The following is a 27,522-nucleotide window of genomic DNA, read 5'->3' as shown; positions in this document are numbered from 1 at the left end:
GCCTCCTTCCTTTGCCGGGAGCTCAGACACGCCCCCTCCCCCCCCACGCCGGGAGCCCGGGAAAAAAAGCCCCATCAGGACATACCTGATACCATTTTGTCCCATCCAGGCTCCACTCCCTGTCTACTATTTTGTCCTATCTGGGTCCCACTCCCCACCATCCGGGTCCTACTCCCCTCCATTTTGTTTCATCCGGGTCCCACTCCCCTCCATTTTGTCCCACTCACCTTGGCCACAGCCAATCGGACGCCTCCACTCCCTATAAAACCCCGTGCCTGAGAGGAGTCCGCGCGACTTCTCCGGACCCTCCTGTCGGGCTGCAGAACCTCGTCCAGCAGCCTGAATAAAACCCCTTGCATTGGATTATTTTCGTGCTGACCTCAGTTTCTTCGTTTCATCCTCGGCGAGAACAGACCTTACAGTTTTTTCTTTTCTTTTCTTTTCTTTTTTTTTTTTTTAGAGTCAGGGTTGCTCTTTTGCCTAGGCTGGAGTGCAGTGGTGTGATCATGGCTTATTACAGCCTTGAACTCCTGGGCTCAAGAGATTCTCCCACCTCAGCCTCCCAAGTAACTGGGACCACAGGTGCATATCATCATGTCTGGCTAATTTTTAAATTTTTTTTTGTAAAAAGGGGGTCTCATTATGTTGCCCAGGCTTATGTTTAATTTTTTGAGGAACTGCTGTACGGCTTTCCAAAGTGCTTGCACCATTTTATATCCTCATCAGTAGTACATGAGGGTTCCAGTTTCTCCACATCTTCACCAACACTTGTTAGTGTCTGTCTTTCTCGTTGTAGCCATGCTAGTGGATATGAAGTGGTATCCTACTGTAGTTTTTATTTGTAGTCCCCTATTGACTAATGATGTTGAGCATCTTTTCCTGTACTTATTAGCCATCTATGTTTCTTGTTTGGAGAAATGTCTGTTAAAATCCTTTGTCTCTCTTTGTTTTGTTTTGACTGTTTCAGCTATCCTGGATCTTCTGTATTTCCCTATAAATTTAGGATCAGTTTTCCAATTTATGCAAAAAAAAAAAAAAAAGGCAGTTTGTATTTGTCCTTTTGTTGTTGAATTGTAAGACTTTTTTATGTATTTTGGATACCAGACTTTTATCAGATGATGATTTGCAAATAGTTTCACTGGGTCATCTTTTCACTTTCCTGATAGTGTCTTTTGAAGCACAGAAGTCTTTAATTTTGAAGATATCATGGTTATCTGTTTTTCTTGGGTTGCTTGTGTTTTTAGTGTCATCATCCCTTGTCTAATCCAAGGTCACAAAGACTTATGTCTATGTTTTCTTAAAAGAGTTATATAGTTCCAGCTCTTACATTTAGGTCTTTGCTTCAGTTTTAGTTAATTTTTATTTTTTTGATATGGAATCTTGCTCTGTTGCCAGGCTGGAGGGCAGTGGCGGGATCTTGGCTCACTGCAACCTCTGCCTCCTGGGATTATAGGCATGTGCCACCACACCCAGCTAATTGTTTGTATTTTTTTTTTTAGTAGATTTGGGGTTTCACCATGTTGGCCAGGATGGTCTCAATCTCCTGATCTTGTGATCCACCCACCTTGGCCTCCCAAAGTGCTGGGATTACAGGCATGAGCCACCACACCCAGCCTTTGAGTTAATTTTTGTACATGGTATGAGTTAGGGGTCCAGCTTCATCCTTTTGCATGGGATACCCAATTGTCCCAGCTCCATTTGTTGAAAGACTATTATTTCTCCCTTGAATCATCTTGGCATCTTTGCCAAAACTCAGTTAACCAAGGCTGGGCATGGTGGCTCATACCTGTAATCCCACCATTTTGAAAGGCCAAGGAAAGAGGATCACTTGAAACCAGGAGTTTGAAACCAGCTTTGGCAACATAATGAGACCTTGTCTCCACAAAAAAAATTGTTTAAATTAGCTGAGCACAGTAGTATACGCCTGTAGTCTTAGGTGCTTGGGAGGCTGAGGCAGGAGGATTGCTTGAACCCAGTAATTCAAGGCTATAGTGAGCTATCATCAAGCTACAGCACTCCAGCCTGGGCAACAGAGCAACCCTATCTCAAAAAAAAAAAACAGAAAAGAAAAGAAAAAGATCAATTGAAAAATATGTGCTGGGTGCGGTGGCTCAAGCCTGTAATCCCAGCACTTTGAAATGCCAGTCAGGAGTTTGAAACGAGGTCAGGAGTTCAAGACCAGCCTGACCAACATGATGAAACCCTGTCTCTACTAAAAATATAAAAAAATTAGCTGGACATGGTGGCCATGCCTGTAATCCCAGCTACTCAGGAGGCTGAGGCAGGAGAATCACTTGAACCAGGGAGGCGAAGGTTGCAGTGAGCCGAGATCGCGCCATTGCACTCCAGCCTGGGAGACAGAGTGAGACTCCAAGAAAGAAAGAAAAATGTGTATTCTTATATCTTGTTTATTTCTGGTTTCTTTATTTTTGGACTCTGAATTCCATTCCATTGATCCATATGTCCATCCTTATGTCAGTACCACATTGTCTTGATTATTTTAACTTTACTATAAATTCAAATTGGGAAATGTGAGTTCTCCAACTTTGCTTTTCTTTCTCAGGATTGCTTTGGCTATTCTGGAGCTTCTGTATTTCCATATAAATTTAGGATCAGTTTACCAATTTCTGCAAAAAAAAAAAAAAAAAAGGCAGTTTGAGATAGAGTTTTGCTCTTGTCACCCAGACTGGAGTGCAATGGTGCAATCTTGGCTCACCACAACCTCCGCCTCCTGGGTTCAAGCAATTCTTCTGCCTTGGTCTCCCAAGTAGCTGGGATTACAGGTGCACACCACCACGTCCAGCTAATTTTGTATTTTTTTTAGTAGAGACGGGGTTTCTCCATGTTGGTCAGGCTCATCTCAAACTCCCGACCTCAGGTGATCCACCTGCCTCGGCCTCCCTGAGTGCTGGGATTACAGGTGTGAGCCACCTTGCCTGGCTGTTTGCATTTTTTAAACTATTTTATTTTAGAATCAGGGGGTACATGTGCTTGTAGTTACATGGGTACATTGCATAGTGATGAGGATCAGGCTTCTGTTGTAGCCAGTGTACAAACAATGAACATTGTACTTGGTAGGTAATTTTTCAACTCTCACTCCTCTCTCAACCTCCCTCCAGAGCAGTTTGGATTTTGATAGGGATTATACTGAATCTGTAGATCAATTTGGGAAGAACTGCCATCTTAATGATATTAAGTATTCCAATCTATGAACTTAGGATGTCTATTTACTTATGTCTTCTTTAATTTCTTTTCTTTTTACGAGATAAGATCTCACTCTGTTGCTCACTGTGAACTCCCGGGCTCAAGCAGTCCTTCCACTTCAGCCTCCCAAGTAGCTAGGACCACAGGTGCCACACACCCAGCTAATTTGCAGGGGGTGTCGGGGAGGGTAGAGATGGGGGTCTCGCTATGTTGCCCTGGCTGGTCTTGAACTCCTGACCGCAAATGATCCTCCCGTCTTGGCCTCCCACAGTGCTGGTATGAGCCAGTGTGCCTGGCCTTTCATTTCTTTCATGTTACTGGTTTTAAGCAGAAGAATATAATGATTTGATTTATACTTTAAGAAGATTACTCAGTAGAGTGGAAAAATAATTGGTGGGCAAGAGATACTACGTGAACAAGAGCAACAGTAGCAGAGACAGAGGAAGTCACTCATTACAGAAATATTTATGGACATAAATTGACAGGACTCCGTGATTGACTTTATGTAGAAAGGGAAGAGTAAAAAATGACTCCCAGCTTTTTGACTTGGGTACATCACAATGCCACCAATTCAGATAGGAAAATATAGTTTGGGAGGAAAGATGAAGTGATCAGTTGGTGCCTGCCGAGCTTCAGGTGGTGATAGGACCCCCAGGTGGAAAGGTGAGGTAGTTGGATATCTGAGTCCAATGCTAAGAGGAGAATCTAGTCTGGGAGTAGTGATTGGAGATTCATCATATAAAAGGAGAACCACGAGAGTTCACAAGCCAACCGATGGGAAAAGTAAAGGAAGCAGAAAGAACGCAAGAAAATCTAGTAATTCCAAGGTTGAGCTGATGATAAAAAGTCCACAAAGAAGACTGAGAAGGAACAACCAGAGAGGCAGGAGGAAGCTCCAGAAAGAGGTGCAAGGAGAGTGGCTACCTAAGGACTGAAATGCTTCCATTGGAATTAGCCAAATTAGAAGTCACTGGTGACCATGGCAAGGACTCTTCTAGCTGAAGCTGAAGCCACGCTTCTGTGAACGGAAGAGGAAGTGAAAGCTGGGAAGGTGGAGACAGCAAATAAAGAAAACTCACTCCAGAGGTTCGAGGGCAAAGGGAAAAGAAGTGAAAAGCAGTCACTAGAAATGTACAGAGGGTCAAGGGGAGGTTGTGCTTTTTAGGACAAAAGAGACTTGCGTGAGTTTATAGGCTGATGGCATTGCTGTATTGGGATGCGAGATTAAAATAATTCACCAAGACAAAAGTATGCCAAATTGCAGGGTCTTTATTGCCGGCGACCACGGAGGACTCACGTCTCTCTAACCCGCGGCCCCGAAGGCAGGGTGCCAAGACTTTTTATACCCGAAAAACCACCTTGGGAGTGGGGGTGATGAACGGGGAGGGGGATGAAGGGGCTTCAGACATTCCGAGGGCTGGTGGATTCTGTAAATCACTTCCTGGGCAGGGACGGGGGTGGGGGCCTCCGGACATTCCGAGGGCTCAGGGGCTTATTGTCACTCTAATTGCTACTTAAGTGATTTACAGAAGTCAAGATAAACGTTAGTTTACACATTGTCTGGGTAGCGGTGGAATTTACAGATCTTAGTTCACAGGGGCCAAGATGAAATTAGCTTGGGCCCCATATCCTGATAAGCAAAAACCAAAGTCAGCAGTTATTGCAAGGAGAATGGAGCAGTTATTACAACTCATTTTTGGAGACATGGCTTTGTCTTATAAAATGGCGTCGCTCAGGTTCTGGCTCCAGGCCAGCTATAGCACAGCATGAAAGCAGATGAAAGGGGGAAGACGAGGGATGGAGAGGAGTCTGTGGAGCTGGAGGAGTAAGGAGGGAGAGGAATGATTTTTTTTTAACCCTGCTTAATTCTATACTAATTTTTATTCTATGAAATTCTATAAAAATTCTAGACAAATTTTTAAAAATTTGTTTATATGGGCTGGGTGCAGCAGCTCGCACCTGTAATCTCAGCACTTTGGAAGGCCAACGTGGGTGGAGCACCTGAGGTCAGGACCAGCCTGGCCAACATGGCGAAACTCCATCTCTACTAAAAATATGAAAATTAGCCGGGCATGGTGGTTGGCACCTGTAATACCAGCTACTCAGGAGGCTGAGGTACAAGAATCACTTGAACCTGTGAGATGGAAGTTGCAGTGAACCAAGTTGGCACCACTAAACTCCAGCCTGGGTAACAGAGTGAGACTCTATCTAAAAAAATAAATAAATAAAATAAGATTTTTTTTCGTCTGGAGGTGAGAGGACTTAGAACAGTGGTTTTCAGACGTTAATGTGCATATGAGTTACCTGTCTCAAATCTGCTTCCTCTCTCCATCTTAACAGCTACCATTCTGGTCCAAGTCCAAGCCCCCCACAGGCCTTATCTCTCACTGGGACAACTGAGCTGGCCTTCAGATGCTCAACCCTGTGGTTTAGGCTTGGTGGTGAAGAGGCCAGAAGGGGCTAACTGAATGGAAGAAAACAGAAGGGCCGGTACGGGGGGTCCGAATCCAGGCATGCTCCTGGGGAGGACTTAGTGATGCCTCGGGTTGGGATTTCAGAGAAGGCTGTTCTAGGTGTGGCTCCGGACAGAATAGCTAGAGTCATAATGAAGGCCACTGAGGACGGCAAGGAAGGGTCCCGGAGGACATTCACATGGATGAGCAGGACATTAGGACAGAAACTCCAGTCCTGGATGAATGAAGGGAGGTGACAGGGCAGATGGAAGATGCAGTGAAGATGAAGGTGATGGGGAGGCACAGCAGAGTAGAGCCAGGTAGCAGAAGTCTCAGAGGAGAAAGAAAAAAAAATCACATATGCACATAGAAAAACATAAAACAAAACATAAAGCCAGGCACACAGCCTAAAATCCCAGCACTTTGGGAGGCTGAGGTGGGAGGATTGCTTGAGCCAGGAGTTCGAGACCAGCCTGGGCAATATAGTAAGATCTTGTCTCTACAAAAAATTTTTAAAAATAGGCATGGTGGCATGTGCCTGTGGTCCCAGCTACTTGGGAGGCTGAAGTGGGAGGACTGCTTGAGCCTGGGAGGTGGAGGTTGCAGTGAGCCAACATTGAGCCACTGAACTCCAGCCTGGGTGAAAGAGAGAGACCCTGTCTCAAAAAAAAAGGGGGCGGGGGTGGCGTGGTGACTCACGCCTTTAATCTCACACATTGGGAGGCTGAGACGGGCAGATCACCTGAAGTCAGGAGTTCGAGACCAGCCTGGCCAACATAGCAAAACCCTGTCTCTACTAAAAAATACAAAAATTGGGCCGGGTGTGGTGGCTTATGCCTGTAATCCCAGCACTTTGGGAGGCCAAGGCAGGCGGATCACAAAGTCAGGAGATCAAGACCAGCCTGGCTAACATGGTGAAACCCTGGCTCTACTAAAAATACAAAATATTAAGGGCCGGGCACGGTGGCTCACGCCTGTAATCCCAGCACTTTGGGAGGCTGAGGCAGGTGGATCACGAGGTCAAGAGATCGAGACCATCCTGGTCAACATGGTGAAACCCCGTCTCTACTAAAAATACAAAAAATTAGCTGGGCATGGTGGCGCGTGCCTGTAATTCCAGCTACTCAGGAGGCTGAGGCAGGAGCCTGGGTAACAAGAGCGAAACTTTGTCTCAAAACAAAAACAAAAACAAAAAAAACAGCCTGGGTAACAAGAGCGAAACTCCGTCTCAAAAAAAAAAAAAATTAGCTGAGCGTGGTGGCACCCATCTGTAGTCCCAGCTACTTGGGAGGCTGACACAGGAGAATCATTTGAACCTGGAAAAGAGGTTGCAGTGAGCCAAGATCACACCTGCACTCCAGCCCAGGTGATAGAGCAAGACTCCATCTCAAAGAAAGAAAATGGAAGGTAAGGGAAAAGAGGGGAGGTGAGGCGGGGACAGGGAGGAGGATGGGGGGAGGAGGAAGGGAGGGGAGAGGGGGAGGGGAACCCACTTCCGCAGCTGAGCAGCCCCATGGGAGCCCATGCCTGGGGAGACCCAGCTCCCAGCTAAATGCACTGGGCCACACCTGGTTGTTAAAAGTTCCAGGAAGGTAACTGCTACTTGTATTTCTCTGGCTAGGTTCCAACGCACTTTCATATCTCGCAAGTCATTTATGGCTCAAAAAATCTGGGAAGGCTGGAAAGAAAATCATCATCCCCATTTGACAGTAGGGAAACTGAGGCCCAGAAAATGGCAGTGAGCTACCAGGTTATCACAGTGAGTTGACGGAGGATAAGGAATTAGAGTTCAGGCCTGGAGTTGTTTCCAGAATGTCAGGCCAGTGTATACACAGGTGGGGCAGGGGCCAAGGCTTGCCAGGTAGCTGGCACTGACGGACTTTGGCCACATGGCAATAAGGAAAAGAAGTGGCAATAACTTCAGACCACTGAGGTTGACTAATATCTGGGAAATTATGGTCTGGAGAGAAGCAGGTGGAAAGTTTTCCCTCTTCAGAGGTTACATAGGGCAGGCACACTCCTGGGGGCTGTGGCTTTCCCCACCTCTGACACACACACACTCAGAAGTCAGGAGCAGCCTCACAGTCAGACAGGTTCAGGTTCAAGTCTCAGCTTTGCCACTGATATATGTTGTGGGGTCTTTAAAAAGTCCTTGGGCCAGGCGGGGTGGCTCACGCCTGTAATTCCAGCACTTTGGGAGGCCAAGATGGGTGGATCATGAGGTCAGGAGTTCAAGACCAGCCTGGCCAAGATGGTGAAACCCCGTCTCTATAAAAATACAAAAATTAGCCGGGCATGATGGCAGGTGCCTGTAATCCCAGCTACTTGGGAGGCTGAGGCAGGAGAACTGCTTGAACCCGGGAGGTGGAGATTGCAGTGAGCTGAGATCGCGCCATTGCACTCCAGCCTGGGCGACAGAGCCAGACTGATAGAGAAGCCACATCCATGCACACACACGAGGTTTGACATCGGCTTTGCAGTGACCACCTGCGCTCTCCGGGGCAACCCCTGAGAGGTGGGCTTTGGCATCACAAGCTGTTGGTGGAATGAGGGCAGGGCAGTGGTGGTGAAGCAGCCCTTCCTTTTTTTTTTTTTTTTTTTCTTTTTGAGATGGATTTTCTCTTTGTCACCCAGGCTGGAGTGCAGTGGCATGATCTCAGTTCACTGCAGCCTCCACCTCCCAGGTTCAAGTGATTCTCCTGCCTCAGCCTCCAGAGTAGCTGGGACTACAGGCGCTTGCCACTATGCCTGGCTAATTTTTTGTATTTTTAGTAGAGATGGGGTTTTACTGTGTTAGCCAGGATGGTCTCAAACTCCTGACCTCAAGTGATCCTCCCACCTCGGCCTCCCAAAGTGCTGGGATCACAGGCATGAGCCACTGCTCCCGGACCTTTTTTTTTTTTTTGAGACAGAGTCTCGCTTTGTTGTCCAGGGTAGAGTGCAGTGGCATGATCTCAGCTTACTGCAACCCCTGCCTCCTGGGTTCAGGGGATTCTCCTGCCTCAGCCTCCCAAGTAGCTGGGATTACAGGTGCCTGCCACCACACCCAGCTAATTTTTGTATTTTTAGTAGAGATGGGGTTTTGCCATGTTGGCCAGGGTGGTCTCCAACTCCTGGCCTCAAGTGATCCACCTGCCTTGGCCTCCCAAAATGCTGGAATGACAGGCATGAGCCACTGTGCCCGGCCGGCCCTTCCTTCCTTTTTAACAAAACCAAGGTGTAAGTGTTCATTGTAAGACTCCAACTCCAACCAGACAGCCGCACGTAAAACAAAAAGCAAAATCCTTCTCCTTGCTCCCTGCACCACTCTTGGTTATTTTGGTACCACTGTTGCTACTAGGAACAATTTGTTCACAAACACCATTAAATGCATGCATATCTTTGTATTCTGGTGGGCAGGACAAAGACCTACAAATGGAATTTCTGGGCCACAGTTACAAGTGTCTGATCATTTATAATATGAATGAGTGCTACCCAATTGCCTAAAAGTTTATCCAAGGACATCAACATTCCAGTGCCAGCCTGATGTCATCATCAACTGCCCCCATCTTCCCTTCCACCTGGCAAATCTGTCTCCCCACCCAGAATCCCCTGCACATTATCCTCCTTCAGACAGCAGATGACAGGGAAGCACCTCTGCTTGGGGGTTACCAGATGCGATGCCCCAGGGGGCTTCCTAGGAGAAATGGCTCCACTGCCTCCTGTGGTGTTACTGTGTTCTCCAGACTCCAGAGGCTCCACATCTGACCCAACTGCCCAACACGCACAGCAAAGCAGGAGTCAGTACAGGTTTGCAGAAAGACACACAGTCAGTGGACAGCCCCCGGCCTGCCTCCAGTCAAGCACCCAAAGACATCAGGCCAGCCACTGCCCAGTGGGGTAAGTGGGGCAAGCTGTGAACAGATGTTGCCCAGATCCCACAGTAAGTGCCTCCCATGGGCCCACTCCAAGGACCTGGAGAGCCCAGGGAGGCGTCCACAGTGTGGCCACTCTACAGAAGTTGGACACAGAGACCCGGGGGATTCCAGGCTCCTGCCTACTCCACCACTTCCAGCTGGTGGTCTTGGGTGAGTGGTCTCTGAACCCAAAGGTGCAGGAATGATACCTCCCCGCACGGATGCTGAGACTAACAAGGTACCTCACTAGGGTCCATCCTGGCACATTAAAGGGCTCAGTAACCCACAGCCAGTACTAATAAAGCTCCTACTATGTGCTCCTGCTGGTTTGGAAACTTCTGGAGAGTTTCCAAAGCATGTTATTGTTTTTGTTTTGTTGTTTTGAGATGGAGTGGTGCAATCTCAGCCCACTGCAACCTTTGCCTCCTGGGTTCAAGCGATTCTCCTGCCTCAGCCTCCACATTAGCTGGGATTACAGGCGGACGTCACCATATCCAGCTAATTTTTGTATTTTTAGTAGAGACGGAGTTTCACCATGTTGACCAGGCAGGTCTCGAACTCCTGAACTCAGGTGATCCGTCTGCCTAGGCCTTCCAAAGTGCTGGAATTACAGGCATAAACCACCGTGCCCGGCCGAAAGCGCTTTCTTACCTCATTTTTGTATCCTATTTTGGCTCACCACGACCTTAGGGGACAGGAATTATTATTCCTGATTTTCCAAAAAGGAAACTGAGGCCCTCCCGACCAAGAAGGAGACGTAAAGCGCCTTTTTCGGCGTGGAAGACAAGACTCGCGGGCAGTCAAGGTAAGCGCAGAGAGGGAAGACATTGCCTGAGGTCACACAGCAGGCCGGGTCAGACCCCAGTCCCCAGCAGCTCTTTCGCCGCCCCCGTGGCCCCTCTCCGTCCCAGCCCTGTCCCCGGGGGCTTTCCGTCCAGGCGCCGCCCAGGTCACGGGAACCACAGCTCCCGTGCAGCCCCCACCCAGCTCGCCCGCGGGCCCGGGCGGGGCTGCTCCTCGGAGCCTCAGTTTCCCCTTATAGAGCGGGCCGGCCGCCGCTGGTGGGCCGAGAGGGCGGGCGGCTCGGCGCCGGGCGGGCCGGGCGGGGCGGCGCCTGACTCAGCGGGCGAGCCGCGGGCTGCTTAGCCGGTCGGACCGGCCGGGAGGCGCACGAGCCGCGGGGGCGCTGCGGGGCCGGGCGGCCCGGGGGGTGACGGGAAGGGAGGCCGGCCCGGCGCCGCCCAGCCTCGGGCTCCGGGCGGGAAGTAGGCGAGCGCGGAGGTGCGGGGCGCGCGGGCGACTGGCCAGCGGGATGGGAGCGGGGTCCCCGGGCGGCCCAGAGCCTCGGGAGCCGCGCTGAAGCCGGCGGCCGGACCCGCGCGGAGCCGACATGTGTCTGCGCCTCGGTGAGCGGTTGGGGGCGCGCGGGAGGCCCCGAACCACTCCAACCCTCCCGCGGGGGCGGAGCACTGTGCTGGGAGCCCGAGCCCCTGGGGTCCAGGCCGCACGCTCTGCCTCTTAACTTACTGTGCGGCCTGGGGCTGGTCACTTTCCTCTCTGGGCCTCAGTTTCCCCAGCAGTTAGATAGAGGGAGGAGAGCTGCGGGTGTCTTCTCGTGTGGCTGTAGCGTCTCTTCCCCTAGCCCTCTCTTTCCTTTCCTGCGGAGGCGCACGACTGCCCTCGGGGACCCCCCGGGTGGGCGGCAGAGGAGATGCTGGAGACAGCAGCCCCCACCTCACTCAGAAGGGACCCCGGGACCAGGCCTCAGCTTCCCCAGCCTTGCCAGGGGCTCCCACTTGCATACCCCCCACTCTTCTACGGCCAGGAGGGAAGGGCAAACAGGATCAGCGGCGGGGGAGCGGGACTAATGTGCCCCCTCCCTCCACAGCCTGGGCACAGTGATGCTGCTTGTGGGCAGCAGAAAGCCCCGTGGGGGGGCTCCCTACTGTCTGGCGAGAGGACCTTGTAAGCCTCAGTTTCCTTGCTTGTAAGAGGGGGACAGTAGCTCCCGCCTCCTAGGACTACTATGAGGATGAGGGCAGCTCCCAAGAGTAAAGCGCTTAGCACTAAGCTCTTAGCTTAACTGCTAAGAGCTCCCTCAGTGGTAACTTAAAAGTGAAGCCAGCTGGGCTTCATTTGGGAGGCAGCACTTTAGGAGGCCGAGGCAGGAGGATTGCTTGAGTCCAGGAGTTAGAGACTAGCCTGGCCAACATGGTGAAACCTGTCTCTACAAAAAAAGAAAAAGAAAAAAAAAAAATTAGCCTGGCTACCTAGCCAGAGGCTGAGGTGGGAGGATCACCTGAGCCCAGGGGGCAGAGGTTGCATTTAGCCGTGATGAGGCCACTGCACTCTAGCCTGGGCTACAGAGTGAGACCCTGTCTTAAAACATTAAATAAATAAAGCCAAGGACGACTCCAGACTTAGTCCAGTGCTCCAGGCACAGCCCCATGCTGGCACTGTGCCTCCTCTTTGACCAAAGTCTTGGTCCTGGGATGCTGCTGTTATTGAGCCCAGACCTGAGCTGGGACGTAGGCACGGAGCTCCCAGGTAGGTGAGTGGAGGGAGTGAGGTGGGTCAGGCTCCTGTGCTGAAACTGCCATGCCCCTTCCTGCTTGGCTGGCAGTTTGTCTTCACAGTGCCATTTCAGCCTCACAGCACCGTCCAGCCCATTGTCTGTCCTCTTCTTCTCCTAGATCTGGTTCAGCTCCAGAGGGTTCTGTGGGCTCCAGGGGTCTCAGAGGCTGGGTGGACCAATGCCTCTCCATATTATAGATGGGGAACTTGGGGCCCAGAGAGGGAAGGGGCTGGTGCATGGTCACACAGCAAGTCTGTGAATGGCCCCATCCCTACCTGCTCCCAGGGACTGCCTCTTGGCACATCTTGGCACAGATGTCCCAGAGAACATCCAGAGATTTCGGTTTTTTTAGACGGGTTCTCTGGCTCTATAGCCCAGGCTGGAGTGCAATGTCATGATCATAGCTCACTGTGGCCTCCATCTCCTGGGCTCAAAGGATCCTTCTGCCTTAGCCTCCTGAATAACTGGGACTATCGGCATGTACCACCATGCCTGATTTCTTATTTTTATCTTTTTGGTAGAGATGGGGTCTTGCTATGTTGATCAGGCTGGTCTCGAACTCTTGGCTTCAAGTGATTCTCCCACCTTGCCCTCCCAAAGTGCTGGGATTACAGGCATGATCACTGTGCCCAGCATCTTTTTTTTTTTTTTTTTTTTAGCTGCAGAGCTCCCATATATTAAATATGACCAAACCGCTCTACCACAGATGGGGAGACTCAGAGTCACATCCCATCAGGAGCAGTTAAAGAAAGGGATGTTTAGTTCTGGGGCCTGACCACAGTCTTCAAGTCTCAGAGCTGGCTCTAGTGAGGGGCTGGCAGGGCCCAGGGGCCAGTGTAATGTATCTCCTTGAGGGCAGAGCTAGGACTCAGGCAAATTCCAGAGAGCAGGTCGGGAGCTGGCATGTGCAGGTAGGGCTAGGTTGCCACTTTGCCACTGAGGCATCTGAATGAGTCCCAATGTCCCAATCCCCAATTTTTTGTTTGTTTTTTTGTTTGTTTGCTTTTTTGAGACAAAGTCTTGTTCTGTCACCAGGCTGGAGTGTAGTGACTCGATCTGGGCTCACTGCAACCTCCACCTCCCAGTTTCAAGCGATTCCCCTCCCTCAGCCTCCCGAGTAGCTAGGACTACAGGCGTACACCACCATACCCAGCTAATTTTTTATATTTTAGTAGAGACGGGATTTCACCATATTGGCCAGGATGGTCTCGATCGATCTCCTGACCTTGTGATCCACCCACCTCTGCCTCCCAAAGTGCTGAGATTACAGACATGAGCCACCACGCCCGGCTCAATGTCCTTTTGACCCCAGCCTCTCCCACTCACTCCATCCTGCCTAGTGCCCCCTGCGCTGAGAGCTTCCTTTTCACAGTACCCTCAGGGTATGCCACACTTTACCATCCACTTCCTCATGGACTCACTGAGAGGCAAGATTCTTCTTCCCATTTTACAGATGGGGACCTGGAGACTCAGAGCTTTGAATTACCTGCCCAGACTCACCTGGCTCTGGGCAGTTCAGTTCAGCAGCTCTGTGAGCATCTGCTGTGTACCAGGCCCTATCTACCAAGCTGAGTACTGAGCAGGGCCCAATTCCTACCTAATAAACTCTGGCTCCTTGTGGCCTGGAGAGTGACTGTGGAGCTCACTGTGGTACTGTAGGGCCTGGCACAGAGCAGGCACTCTCTGAACATGTGTAATGAACACATGAATCAGTAAATGGGGAGCTTAGTGGAAAGATCTCGAAGTCTAGAGCTAGAGACCTGAGCTAGCACCCCCGACTCATGACCTTGAACACTAACAAGCACTACCGCTGAGAGCCACCTGTATGCTTGTCCAGCCTTAGAGTCCTTGGGACTCACAAAGGCATCCCCAGCCCCTTTTATGGATGAAGAGACTGAGGCTCAGAGAAGGCAAGTTACTGGCTCCAAGTCATCCAGAAATACATTTAGAACCCAATGTACATCACTAGGGCCAGGGCCTCAGCTTCCCCTTCTGCCCAGCAGGATAAGCCCCACGAACAGCCCTGACATAGCTGTCCCCCACAGGAGGCCTGAGTGTGGATGACTTCCGGAAGGTGCTGATGAAGACAGGCCTGGTGCTGGTGGTGCTGGGCCATGTGAGCTTCATCACAGCTGCCCTGCTCCATGGCACAGTGCTGCGCTACGTGGGCACCCCCCACGATGCTGTGGCTCTGCAGTACTGCGTGGTCAACATCCTGTCTGTCACTTCCGCCATCGTGGTATGGCCAGGCTGGGAGGGTGGCTGGTGGGGGAGGATGGAGGAGGCTTGAAGGGTCTTCAACAAATCTCCACCCAGAATCCGTGGTTGGCAGCAGCCTCAAGGACTAACCCTGGGTCCGCCACCAACTGCCCAAGTCACTCACTTCTTCATCTATAAAACAGGGATGGTAACAGTGTTTACCGAGGGTCTTGATGAGTACAGATGAGCTCATCCACACAAAGTGCTTAGCACAGTGTCTGGCATGTTAGTGCCTGCTATTGTGAGCTAAGATTATCATTACGCTCGAGAAATATCCACAGCACCACTGGACAGAAGAAAGGAGCAGCAGGTGAGCTTGGGAGGGTCCCGGGGGATTTCACAGTGCAGGCCTCTGAGCTGTCTTGATGGATGAACAGGAGTTCACAAATCGGCTGCCATGACCATAACCCAGGCATGTGGCATGTTGAGGCTAGCAGTAGGCAGGAAAGGAAGCTGGGATGGCATTCCGAGTACAGAGAATGTGAGACAGAAAAGTTGGAGGTGGAAATGGCTAAGATCTGTTCTGGAGAAGCTGAGAAAACCAATTTGGCAGGAGCTTAGCATTAGGCCTGATCTGTAGCAACCGCTCAACGAATGGTAGCCACGGTTGTGACCAGATATCAGTACCTGTTTGACTAGCACATGAATGGACAGGTCTGGTAGTCTCAAGTTTCTAAAGCTCTTTTCTGCTGGTCAGCAGAAGTGGCCATAGCCTCTGGGAAAGATCCTTCTGCACATCAGTGTCTGAATTCCATCCCTGCCTCTGCCTGGCTGAGGGAGGTATTTCTCTCTCTAGGCCTGTTCCTTCCTTGCAAAATAAAGCTCAGACAGCCTGCTGGCCTCAAGGCTTGGGAGAATGGGGGTCATAGGTCCCAGCAAGTAGGAGAGGCTTTATCAGTGGGTGGGGCAGAGCTGGGCGGATGTGTGCAGGGCCTTGGAGTTCCTCTGACTGATACTGTTGTGAGGAAGGCAGGGAAAGCAGTGAGCTCAGAGCGAGGAGGTCCACCAGGGATGGGCTTTGGGCTGGACCACTTTAGCCTTCCCTTCACTCAGTTAATCCTCACTGCTCCCAGCAACTGGGAGCCATTATCATCCCTGTTTCACAAAAGAGAAACCAAGACTCAGGGATTCACCCAACCTCCTGCGGATACACAGAAGCCAAACCAGATTGGAACCTATTTGTGTCTGACACCAAAGCCAGTGTCCTTTCTGTGAGCTCATCCTGCAGAGCAAGGCTAAGCCCAGAGAGATTGAGGCACTTTGTTGTGGCTTTCATGTGAATTAAAGATCCATGCTGGGCCTGGATCCCAGGACCCCCGTCATACCACCTGCCTCAGATGGGTCCAGTGAGGAACATCAGGAGGAAGACTGGCTGGGTGGAGCCCAAAGATCCAGAGGGTGGTTGTTGGGCTGAATTGTGGGGTGGTCCCACCCCTTGGGATCAAGGCTGGTTAGGGAAGCGTGTGCAAACCTGAGCAGGGCTTGCAGGATCCGCACAGGCAGAGGAACAGGAAGGGTGTTCCTGGTGAGAGGGTGCGTGGGCAGCATCCTGAGCAGGCTGTGTATGGGCGTCTACATCCAGGGCAGTGAGGGAGGAGAGTAGCCCAGGTGGGGCTGAGAAGCCAGCAGGGCTGGGGAGGGGATTTGGTCACTGAAAGCCTAGAATCATTGAAAATACTCCCAGGAATTTAAAGTACTCCTCCATAACATGTCTTGGTTTGTTTCAGTGTAACAATTTTGATTTTAGTTCCTTGCTAACTGGGTTAGTTTCTTCCAAAATCTTTTCCATTCCAGAAAGGTGTGTCCTATGCATACCCTGGTATGCCCCGGTGGCCTCAGGATACACAACCCTGACTGAGACACAGCCGTAGGCAGTGGGTACTCATAGAAGGTTGTAGACAGGGAGTGACTGTTTTAGAAACATCACTCCAGGCTGGACTATGAGGAGGCAGGTGGAGATGTGAGGCCCAGGCTAAGCAGGGGGCGAGGGGTGAGGGAGTCTGGATGGCCATGGTTGGCACTGGTGAGGTCATTATCCCAGAGTGGCCCTGATCCCCCTGTCCCCGCCCCTCCAGACAAGGAGTGAGGGCTGACTTGAGTCTTCCCTACAGGTCATCACCTCAGGCATCGCAGGCATCGTGTTGTCACGCTACCTCCCCAGCACCCCCCTGGTACGTGGTGCCTCCTGGGATGGGACTGTGGGGGAAGGGTAGGAGCGGCAGCCACCCCCAAGGGCCTGGCCTCCTTGGAGGGGGTGAGGCTGACCCTCAGGGAGGTCAGAGCTGCCCATGAGGGCCAAGCATGATGCCCATTGACCAGTGGCCTCCCCTGTCCAGCGCTGGACAGTGTTTAGCTCGAGCGTGGCCTGTGCTCTTCTCTCTCTGACCTGTGCCCTTGGCCTCTTGGCCTCCATCGCCGTGACCTTCGCCACCCAGGGCAAGGCATTGCTGGCTGCCTGCACTTTTGGGAGCTCTGAACTACTGGCCCTCGCACCTGACTGTCCCTTCGACCCCACACGCATTTATGTGAGTTCCCAGGCCTGGGGTAGGAGCATCAGGCCCTCAAAGGGGTGGGAAAGGCTTTTGGAGTCCACCCTCCACCCCCGACCCCAGCCAGCCATCTCTACCCCATGCCCTACAGAGCTCCAGCCTGTGCCTCTGGGGCATCGCCCTAGTGCTCTGCGTAGTGGAGAACGTGTTTGCTGTGCGCTGTGCTCAGCTCACCCACCAGCTGCTGGAGCTGAGGCCCTGGTGGGGGAAAAGCAGTCACCACATGGTAAGTCCCCTCCACAACCTTGACTCCCCAGATTTCCTGGGAGCCCCTGCCAGGGAGCCCAAGCTGCTCTGCTCCACCCCTGTGTATGGGCCCCCACCTTGAGAAATGGGGCAAAAGTTTTCTCTCCAGGAGTGAAGGGAGAGGTCTTGGCGGCTGGGAGAGGTGAGATCTCCCAGCAGATTCACACAGCTGACACCTGGCTTTCCTAGGGCCCTGGAGGAGTCTTGAGGGAGTGGCAGGGGTGTCTGGGCTCACACTGGGGGCATTCCAAGGGTCTGGCCTGGCTCTTGCAGTGGGATGGGTAGTGATGCCCCTTTGCCCCCAGAGATCCTTCCAGCCCTCCCCTCCTCCCATTTCCTGGATGTCCTGGAGGGGGAGACCCAGGCTGAGAACCAGTGGGTCTGGCAGCCTCTTGTGTCTCTGCAGATGCCAGAGAGCCCAGAGCCGGTGGAGAGCCGTGACCTGCTGAGCTGTACCAGCTCGGAACCTCTGACCCTCTGAGAGATGATGTCTTGCCCAGGGCCCACGGCCACTAGGACCCTGCAAACAACTCTGCTCTGTGACCAGGCCAGGATTCCTGGAGCTGGCCTGAGAGGGCTCAATGGACTATCGGGGACCCAAGTGGGGCTTTCAACCCCCTCCCCCACCACCCAGGCCACTGCACTGAAATGAGACTTTATTCTGAAATTATTAAAAAGAACAGAGATGCTCCATTTGGTTGCATGCAGGGGGACGGTTGGGGGGACAGGGGGGAGGACGGGCTCAGCGGGGGGGGGCGTGTCTCTTTCCCACGCAGGACGCTGTGCGCGGGGCTCTGGGTGCATCTGCCCATCTGTCTGTGGGCCTCTGTGTGTGTGAGGCAAAACATGGAGAGCTACGTGGGTCTGTGCGTATCCAAGTGTTAAAAGGCAGGCAGGGCTTCCTGGGACCCACAGTTGGCGAGCTGGTATCCTGGGAGGTTTCACTTGGTAGCTTGGCCTAGGGACCAGCAAGGACTGGGGTGGGAAGGGGTGAGGCCCTCCTGCAGGGAAGGCTGGCTCAAGGAAGCCTCTTCTTTCAACTCCACACCCCTGGAATCCTTCTCTACCTTACAGATAAAAAGACAGGCTCCTCCCCTGGGCATGACTCCCCCCACGCCCCAAGATGAGACCTGCAAGATGGGGAGACTGTCCCGTTGGGGGAGGGGTCTGGCCTGGGACTAGGTGGGTGAGATGTCTCAGTAAGAGGGCCTGACTGAGGGGCAGACCAAGCCAGCCTGTGTCTCTGTCGTTGCCTCTGGGATTAGGGGGTGCTAACCGCTTGCTTGGGCCTGGGGGTACCGCAGGGTTCCCTTTTCCGGAGGCCCCCCACAGGGCAGACCTGAGGAGGAGGGTTCCCTAGTCTGGCCCCCAGTCAGATAGATAGACACAAAGAAAAGGAAGCTGAGAGCCGGGATGGGGCCGGTGAAGGCAGGGAGGAGGGGGAACCTGGCTCCTCTCACTCAGAACTGGGAGGCGCTGCTGGGGTCGCACTGCAGTAGGCGCACGATGGACGGGTCGCTTTTGGCCCCGCGGATGAACTCCTCCAGGGACAGCTTGCCTGCAGGGCGAGGGGAGCGGTGATGGGGGAGGAGGCGGCAGCCAAGCGAGGGGAGGCGGAGCGGGAGCGGGAGAGGGAGGGAGAGTGGGAGGGAGAGGCGCCCGCCCCGTCCACCCCGTCCCGCCCCTGCCCCTCACCGTCGTTGTTTGTGTCCATTTGGCGGAAGATTTTCTCAGTCCTCTTTTCTGGGGTCGACTCGTCCTCCGGCATCTTCATCACAGAGGAAACCATCTTGTAAATGGCCTGGGGGCGGGAGGGGAGGCGGGGAGTGAGAGGAGCCTGCTCGAGCCCCCACCTCCGAGATTCAGAGGCGCCCCCGGGCTCGCTGACGTTTGCTGCCCCCGCCGGAGCAAGGTGGAGTGGGGTTCACGGAGGCATGGGGAGCCGGGGGCTTCGGAAGGCATGTCTGGGAAGGCTCCCCAGAAGAAGGGGCTATCGGGCGGGCCCTGCCCTGCTCGCTTGCAGGGCTGGGTGGGAAAGGAGCAAAGGCACTGCAGGTGAAAGCGCCAAGCAGGCGCCGGGAATTTGGGGGCGCCGGGGGGTCAGGAGAGATGTTGGAGGACACCGGGGCCTGACAGTGGAGGGCCTGGAGCGGCGGGCTCAGGAGCACGTGCCCGGGGTGCGGGTCGGGGGTAAGTATCGAGCTGGCACGGGGGCCCAGGGCGGCCCGCGCTCGGTGGTCCCAAGGAGGCGCCGGTCCGAGGGGCGACACTGCGCTGTGGGGGGCATCTGCAGCCGGCAGGGGACGCGGCGCGGGCTGGAGGGCCAGAGGCAGCTGGGCCCAGAGGGGTGGGGAATTGTATGCAAATGAATGCAAATGAGCATCTGCAGCGGGCAGGGACCGCCAGGCTCGGCTGGGCAGAAGGCGGCAGCCGCCACGTGCAGTAGCTCCCGAGGTGACGCGAAAGAGTTCTTGCACTAAATGTACAGAGCACCACTCAGGACTTGGCCTGTGGTATGCCCTGGATCCCAGTGCCCCGGGAGTTCAAGGACTGTCTCCTCAATCTTCCATCTTTACCCCACTGACACTTCCTCCAAGAAGCCTATCTTCTTCTCCCATCCCATAAACTTCTGCCTCAGATCCAGCTTCAGCCTCCACACTGGTCTCTTCCGGCCTCTGTCCCTAAGGTCTGTCCCCCACGCTGCCTCCGAATGCTCTTTCCAAACACAGATCTCCACTGTTACCTCCCCAGCCCGCATACCACCCCGTCACTCCCATCACACACAGGTCTTCCCCCGGGCCAGCCTTGCATCCAGCTCCTTCTGCTGCCTCCCACTCCTCCTTGGGGCTCAGTTTACAAGCTGTTTTCTTAGTGAGGTCTTCTCCAACCCAGGCTGGGTCAGGGTGCATATGGGCCTAGAGCCTGCCGGACTTTTCCTTTGCAGACATCTCTCCGGAAGTAATTATGTCTTTACAGGGTTGTTCCTAGTCCTCACCATACAGATGAAGTACAGATGAAGACCATGGGCAGCTAGCTGATGCCCATATCCCCAGAACCTGGCACCAGGCAGGGACTTCCCTATTTAAAAGCCATTGGCACCTCCCACCTCCCTCTGTACCAAGTTCAAAGCATTCTGCCCTTGGCATTCAAGATGCTTCACAATCGTCCACTGCCGACCCTCCACCATCAGGTCTCCCCTGGCTGGGAGATTCTGCCAACAGCCAACACCCCTGGCCCTTCAGATTCTCCAGCATTTACAGTCTCTGCCTGGAATAACAGTACTAACTACCATTTATCAGGGGCCCACTCTGTGCCAGGTACTTTATATGCGCTATTTCTAAACCTCACACCAGTCCTGAAAAACAGGTATCATGAACCCCATTTTCCAGATAAGAAACTGAGGCTCAGAAAGGAAATTGATGGCAGAGACTCGATTTGTACCTGCTCCCTCTTAGCTGCTGGAGGGATGGTGACGATCAGCAGGGCCTTTAGCATTAGGTACGGTCTGTAATAACTGCTCAATGAATGGTAGCCACGGTTGTGACGGGATATTAGTACCTGTTTGACTAGCATATGAATGGAGGAGTCTGGTAGTTTCAAGTTTCTAAAGTTGGATGGACCTGGAGTGCCATCCTGGTTCCACTGCTCACTAACTGTGTAGCCTTGGACAAGTACTTAACCTCTGTGAGCCTCAGTTTCTTCATCTGTAAACTCATCTGTAAGAGTACTCATCTGGGAGATCAGTATGAGTGGGTGGTCAGTAAACAGCAGCTCATATTAGTCATTATTCATCCTCCAAGTCCTCATGTCTTCCCTGCCACTCAGTCCCCTGGCTCCCAGATGACACCTTTACACCCCTGTCACTGAGCTGGTCAGTGGGACCTCCACATCTGTCTCCCCCACCAGAGTGGGAGCCCCAAGAGGCACAGTCTCTTCCTTTCCAATGTGTCCACTACCTGGCACAGGGCTGGGTCTTGAGAAGAACTGGGCCAGTGACCACTACCCTGTGACAGCCCTCTCCTGGGCCTCCTAATTAATTGTCTGGAATTGTTGCTCACTCATGGTTTCATGGGAGCTGACTTGTCATTAATCAGGCACTGGGGCTTGCAGAGCTCTGTGTGCACCAGCCGTCTGGAGCCACAGGGCCACCATAAAGGAAGCCAGGGCCTGGACAGCAGAGGCCACCAGAAATGGGTCCTGAGGATGCCCAGGCAATGGGTCTGGCTTGGCTGATGCTCTGGGCATGGTGGCTCCAGCAGGACTGAGGTTTGCCAGTACACACCAATGCACCACACTAAGTGGTAGAATGTGAACATCCCTCCAGATTGGTCAGTATCCAGCTGCTGCCATGCCGGGATGATCCTCCCTCACCCTGGCCACCCGACCCTACCATCAGGACCCCCAAATCCCCCTACCATCAAGCAACTAAAGAGTCAAATGCCTGGCCCACAGGAGTCGGTGACAAACGTTAAGGCTTTTCCCCCCCTCTAGCCATAGGTATGGGGAGGGCATCACATCTCCACCTGGAGAGCAGGCCCAGACCTTAGCAAGAGGAGAAGCCAAAGTCAAGAATCCAACAGTGGCTGGGGCAGCAGTCTGTGGAGCTGGGAGACCAGAAGGAAAAGGATTCAGAGATGTAGAAGGAAAGGGGGCAAGAGCTTGTGCAGAGCTGCATGACAGGATTAGTCAGGGCACATTTCAGAGATGCTGGAAAGGCCATTCTGGCTAGAGCAGAGGATGTGCAGAAGAGAAAATAATAACAGACAATTGCTAATGTCTACCAAGTACCAATTACATGCCAGGCCCTCCACTCGAGTCCTTATCTCACTCTATCCCTGCAATAACCTTGTGTGGAAGGGGCTTAACACCCCCTTAACAGGTGAAGAAACCTGTAAAGCCTTAGGAAAAAGGCAGGCAAGGAAGTGGACAGGTAAAATAGAACCAGAGCCCTGGCCATCTTCAAGCCTGGGCTGAGGGGATGGGTGCTCTGGGAGGTTTCTGAAATAAAGCTAACATGTCGCACACTTAAACTTGTACTCACAAAGGGCATTATATCAGGTCCTTAAATCTTGTGAAGTCAGTATCACCATGTCCATTATATAGATGAGCAACCTAAGAGTGAAGGCCACTTCCACAACTGAAAGCCAGACCTCCTGACCAGGAGTCCAGAGCCCTCTCAGTAGACAACTCTGAGTAGTGGCCAGCCAGAGCTTGTCTCACTTATGTGCTGTGTGACTTTGAGACTCTGAGTCTCATGGGGTTGTTGTAAGCCTGCACTGAGCTCATGAGCACCTCACTCGATGCTAGGCTCTTAGTGGGCCCTCAGTCAGTTAGAAGATGGCTGCGTATCCAGATGGAATGTGGAGAGTGGTGCCAGATGGCCCACTCACACAGGCTGTGTGGCCTCAAGCAAATCCCTTTATCTCTCTGAGCGTCCGTTTCCTCTGGTGTAAATAAGGATCAATAAGACATAACTGGACTGTGCTGTGCAGAAATGTCAATTCATAAAAAATAAAGAAGGGATGAGGAGCTGTCCTGGATTAAAGGGGCTCAAGAGACATGAGAACTAGATGCAATACATGATCCCAGGTCAGGGCTGAAAGTGCTACAAAGAACATTATGGAAACAGTTGGCAAAATTGGAATATGGTTGGTAGATTAGATAATAGCATTGTTTCTATGTTAAATATCCTGGCTTGGGTAATCATATTATGGGTTATGTAAGAGAATGTCCTTATTTTTAGGAAATATATCCTAATGTATCCAGGGGTAAAGGGCCAATGTTCAGAACAACGAGAAAACGTTACACACTTGTGTGCACATATGCACATAGATAATGAGGAAGCAGCTGTGGCAAAATGTAAATAGGTGAATCTGGGTAGAGGGTATAGGGGAGTTTTCTCAACTTTTCTTTAAGTAGGAAATATTTCCTAAGAAACAATTTTTTAAGTGGGATAGCAAGAATAGCCCCTGCCTCCACTTGCCTATGAGGTTTGCGGAGAGGATAAAGGGGGTGGTGGGTGCAAGCTGCTAGACCCTTCGCCTGGCATTCTGAGGGGCCCAGGGGCCCACCTGCACGATCTCCAGCATCTCCTCCCGGCTGATGTAGCCATTGCCGTCCAGGTCATACATGCTGAAGGCCCACATGAGCTTCTGCTCCAGGCGGCCACGTGAGGTCACGCTCAGCGCAATGATGAACTCCCGAAAGTCTATGGTGCCATCACTGTTGGTGTCAAAAGTGCGGAAGACGTGCTCGGCGAACTTGGAGGCATCACCATAGGGAAAGAAGTTGGCGTAGATCTTCTTGAACTCATCCACGTTGAGGATTCCTGTGGGGCAGTCCTTGAGGAAGCCCTTGTACCACTCCTGGAGCTCCAGCTCTGAGAACTCCGTGTTCTCCCGCAGGTCCTGCAGCATCTCAGGCCGCAGCTTGCTGTTCTGCTTGCCCATGGCTGCCGAGCCAAGTCCCACCTGGGTCCCCAAGGGGGTCAAGGGACAGAGAGGAGTGATCAGGTCCTCCTGGCTACTTGACACTGCTTCAGATGGGCCCCCCTGCCACCAGCCATCCCTGCCTCTCGTTTGGCCCAGTGAAAGGGAGGAAATGACCCAAGATCACACAGCCTAGACCCAGGCATCCTGTGTCTGTGCCATGCTCCCTGCCATCTCCCTGGACCACACACTTTCCTGGGGAACAGACCGGAGAGGGAGGAAGGGAAGGGGTTCACATTTGCTGAGGCCCTTCTCAGTGCCAGCCACTAAGCCTTCACAAATGCACACCATCTCACCCTCACAACAGGAGGTATGGGAACTTGCCCCATTTTACAGATGAGAAGGCAGGCTTAGAGACATGAGGTGGCCGCTTCAGGTCACACAGCCATGGCATTGCAGGGCTGACTCCTGGAGTTGCCCACAGAGGTGCAGAAAACCTGATCCTCCTCCATCCTACCCACTGCTTTCTCATTGCCTCACATGTGCCTGCTCAGCACAAAACATACCTGCAGCCCAGACACTGCCCTGTTCTCCCTCTGACAGGTGTGCCCAACAAGAGGCAGCGTAGGGAGATGTTACTGTGGGTGTTACTGTGATCGAGTCAGATCACCTAGGTTTGAATCCCAGCTCCTCCTCTTACCAGCTACGTGACCTTGGGCAAGTTCCTTAAACTCTCTCTGCCTCATCTTTAAAGTGGGGTAATAACAGTACTTACCTAAGAGGATTCTTATGGGAATTAAATTAGTTAATACGTGTGAAGTACTTAGAATCATGGCTGCATAGATAAGTGCTACATAAGTGTTAAATAAAAATGATTTATATATACCCAGGTGCCACAAAACTCGTGCAAAAACTGTGCAAATGAATGTATACCGATAACTGTATGCTTCACAGCTCACCAGATCCACACGCTGGATCCCATGCCACTCACGTACCAGCTCACTCCCACACATGGGTCAGCATGCCTCCACACATGGCGACATTCCCTCTGCTCCACAACTCACACGAACTGACACATGGCACCACGCACAACTCCCATACCCTGTGCATCAAGACACACCAGCCCACGACCCCACATGTCTCACACATGCCATCACACGCCAACTCGCATGCTGACACCTCTCACATGGCCAGCTGCACGTGGGACCTTCAGGCACCCTTGCCATTTTTCTTTGTTTTCCTTCCGTTTTCCCAGGGGTGCTGTCAGGTCCCAGGAGAGGGAGCTGCAAACCTTCCCAGACCTCCTGGGGGCCCTTTTCCAGGGAGACACCCCCACGCCCATCCAAGCCTCCCCAGCGCTTACCTTTCATCTAGTCCTGAAAGGTCCCTTGAGTGGAGGTTAGATTGTGGAGGCTGAGTAGAAGGCAATGAAGAGGAAACAGCCAGCCAGTTCTGCACAGGGGTATAGGGGTGTGTGCAAGTGACCCCCACCCACTTGGGGCAATGAGGGGGTTCTTTGTGCGTACATGTGCATGAAGCTCTGCACACATGTGAATGGATGTGTTGTGAGTGCATGTGCTCATGCATGATGTGTGCCGCTGCTTTTTGCACTGCATTCGCCTGCCGTGTCTTTCCATCTATGTCGGTCCATGTGCATCGGATGTGCATGTGATCAGGTATGCACCCGTCACAGCATGAGGGAATGAGCCCGTGTGGCCATTTGGGGGACCCGTGTGTGTCCTCGGCGGTGTGTCAAATGCATGTTTCTGTAAGTTGGTGCCCCTCCTTTCTAGACCAGCCTCTTATGCCCCAGGCTAAGGACCGGACGAGTGAGTGGGAAAGGACTGAGGAAATGAGACGGGCTGGGGCATGTCCCTCACTGCCCTCCTCAAGGTCCAAGGAACTGGGTCACCGGAGCGGGGGCAGAGAGATGCGCGGAGCAGGAGAGCTCCTCCAGTGGCCCCCTCGCCCTGCCACCCTCGGAGTTGCCCCTCCCGGTTGGAAGAAGATTCAGCTGTCTTCATAGACCTCAAGTCCTCCACATGGGAGGAACCCCCTCAAGCTCGACCTGAGAAGCCAGCCCCGGGGACCCGCTCCAAACCTCCCCCAGCTCTGGCCCCCAGCCACCGCCTCCATTCGCTCAGCACTAGGACAGCGTTTAGCGCGTGGCCCCTCCTGGAGGGGGCGCTCCCGGGCGGCCAAACGCGGCTCCTCGGGGCCGGTCACTGAGCGGTCAGGACCCTGGAGAGCACCACGCGCTCCCCGGGGAAGTCCCCGTTCCCTGCGTCCCCCCACCACCCCGGGGCAAGGATGCCCGGGAAGCGCGGGAGCGGCGGGGTTGGGAAGCCCTGGACGTGGGCCCCCGGCTCCGGGAAGCCCCTGCCCTCATCCCCCGGCCCCGGCTGGAGGGGCCCCCACTCACCCAGCGACGCGGAGACACCGACTGCGCAGGGAAGGCGGCGCTGCTGCGGCGCGCGCGGCAGGGGCGGCCGGAGGGGCGGGCGGGACTGCGAGGGAGACGCCCCGCAGCGCTCACCCGGAGCCCCTCCCCTGGGGGGGTCCCCGCCAGTCCTGGGGGTGGGGGAACAGCGAGCTAGGCTCCGCCCCGCCCCCGCCCCGAGAGAGAACGGGACGCCCTCAGTTCCCCGGCCCCCCTCGAGGGAGCACCCTGCCCGGGTAGGAGGATCGCGGCGCACCTCTCCTCGGCATCTCGGCTCTGGTGGCTGGAACGGAGGGGCAGGGTAATGCCAAAAGGCCTCTCCTGAGCCAGGGGCGATCCCTGGCCTCTCAGCCCCGCTTCCTTCCCCCTACCCACCTGGGCTCTGAGCCGCCCGTCGCTCCGAGGGCAGAATCTGCACCCTGGGCACCCTCCCTGCTCCTGCGCCTCAACTCCCAACTAACAGAGCTGGGAGCTCCTCGGGGAGGGTAGAGCGCCCATTCCTCCAGCTACTGAGGTCTTAGGGGTAAAGGGCCAGACACGCCCCCTTTACCACCTCCACCTTGGAGAGCCGGCCCCCATCTCAAGCCCACCACTCCCGACCTCACCCAACCCTCTCTCAGAATTAATCCCACCTCCCAACTTTGATGTCAGCTGCTCCTCCCACTCCCCCCTCCAATCAAGAAAACCCCCTCCGTCCTTCCTTCCCTCCCCAGCCTCTGACTGTGCGGGCCGTGACAGGAGGGCAGCACCTCTCCTGCCTGGGTATTCAGTGGCACTTAACCACTGCCTGCCGACCCACTGCACAGCTCCTCTCCAGAGTTGATGACCCCCAGCCCAGCTCCTCCTGCCCCCAGCCTCAGCGACGGTCTCCGAATGCTGGGCTGAGATTTTGTCCTTTTTCCATCTCTGGGGGTGGGTCCTAATTGTCCACATGAAGAAATGGGCTTGAGGGGTTAAATGATTTTTCCAATGTGTGTGCCTTCATCCACCTCATCCATTCATTCCACAAATGCGTATAAAATCCTAGTTCTGAGGCCAGCACTGTTCTGTCTATGTAGTGGGACTACAGGTACAGACAATAAACAATGGACACAATATACATGTTGATATTAGACTCGTGTTTGTGTGTGTGTGTGTGTGTGTGTGTGTGTTTTGTTTTTTGTTTTTTTTTTCTTTTGAGACAGAGTTTTGCTCTTGTCACCCAAGCTGGAGTGCAATGGCATGAGCTCTGCTCACTGCAACCTCCGCCTCCTGGGTTCAAGCAATTTGCCTGCCTCAGCCTCCTGAGTAGTTGGGATTACAGGCACATGCCACCACACCCGGCTAACTTTTTGTATTTTTAGTAGAAATGGGGTTTCACCATGTTAGCCTGGCTGCTCTTGAACTCCTGACCTCAGGTGATCCACTGGCCTCAGCCTCCCAAAGTGCTGGGATTACAGACGTGAGCTATTGTGCCGGCCTAGACATGTATT

The 27,522-nt window shown here is 53.3% G+C and overlaps 2 protein-coding genes across 4 annotated transcripts; one reads left to right on the top strand and one right to left on the bottom strand.

Annotated features, from left to right (window-relative positions):
* The first annotated feature begins 10,792 nt into the window (after positions 1-10,792).
* TMEM54 (transmembrane protein 54) lies at positions 10,793-17,875 on the top strand. 2 transcript variants are annotated; one of them, XM_012440611.3, is made up of 6 exons: positions 10,793-10,959; positions 14,174-14,367; positions 16,499-16,558; positions 16,823-16,912; positions 17,028-17,162; positions 17,589-17,875. In XM_012440611.3, exons 1-6 carry the CDS (start codon positions 10,944-10,946, stop codon positions 17,661-17,663), a joined length of 570 nt encoding a protein of 189 aa, XP_012296034.1. In that variant the 5' UTR covers positions 10,793-10,943; the 3' UTR covers positions 17,664-17,875. The 2 variants fall into 2 exon arrangements, with proteins under 2 accessions (XP_012296034.1, XP_012296024.2); XM_012440601.3 differs by having other exon boundaries at positions 16,724-16,912.
* Positions 17,876-18,127: 252 nt separating this feature from the next.
* Positions 18,128-26,063, bottom strand: HPCA (hippocalcin). 2 transcript variants are annotated; one of them, XM_012440581.2, is made up of 4 exons: positions 26,033-26,063; positions 23,254-23,652; positions 18,878-18,983; positions 18,128-18,740 (listed from the first exon to the last, which is right to left on the bottom strand). In XM_012440581.2, exons 2-4 carry the CDS (start codon positions 23,629-23,631, stop codon positions 18,643-18,645), a joined length of 582 nt encoding a protein of 193 aa, XP_012296004.1. In that variant the 5' UTR covers positions 23,632-23,652; positions 26,033-26,063; the 3' UTR covers positions 18,128-18,642. The 2 variants fall into 2 exon arrangements, with proteins under 2 accessions (XP_012296004.1, XP_064219719.1); XM_064363649.1 differs by lacking the exon at positions 26,033-26,063 and adding an exon at positions 24,974-25,653.
* Between the last annotated feature and the right edge of the window lie 1,459 nt (positions 26,064-27,522).

This window comes from Aotus nancymaae, unplaced genomic scaffold, assembly GCF_030222135.1.
Source record: "Aotus nancymaae isolate 86718 unplaced genomic scaffold, 86718_ANA_hifiasm-v0.15.2.pri h1tg000053l, whole genome shotgun sequence".
Taxonomy (NCBI): domain Eukaryota; kingdom Metazoa; phylum Chordata; class Mammalia; order Primates; family Aotidae; genus Aotus; species Aotus nancymaae.
The sequence above is the reverse complement of the archived record's forward strand: the minus strand, read 5'-3'. Positions and strand labels throughout refer to the sequence as shown.

Excerpts from the sequence above, each read along its gene's own strand:
- TMEM54 (XM_012440601.3), top strand. Across the intron at positions 14,368-16,498 it reads CTGTCACTTCCGCCATCGTG|GTCATCACCTCAGGCATCGC; the intron begins GTATGGCCAGGC and ends TCTTCCCTACAG. Across the intron at positions 16,559-16,723 it reads ACCTCCCCAGCACCCCCCTG|CGCTGGACAGTGTTTAGCTC; the intron begins GTACGTGGTGCC and ends TCCCCTGTCCAG.
- HPCA (XM_012440581.2), bottom strand. The coding sequence starts at position 23,631 with ATGGGCAAGCAGAACAGCAAGCTGCGGCCTGAGATGCTGCAGGACCTG. Across the intron at positions 18,984-23,253 it reads AGATGCTGGAGATCGTGCAG|GCCATTTACAAGATGGTTTC; the intron begins GTGGGCCCCTGG and ends TCCCGCCCCCAG. Across the intron at positions 18,741-18,877 it reads AATGGACACAAACAACGACG|GCAAGCTGTCCCTGGAGGAG; the intron begins GTGAGGGGCAGG and ends CTCGCCCTGCAG.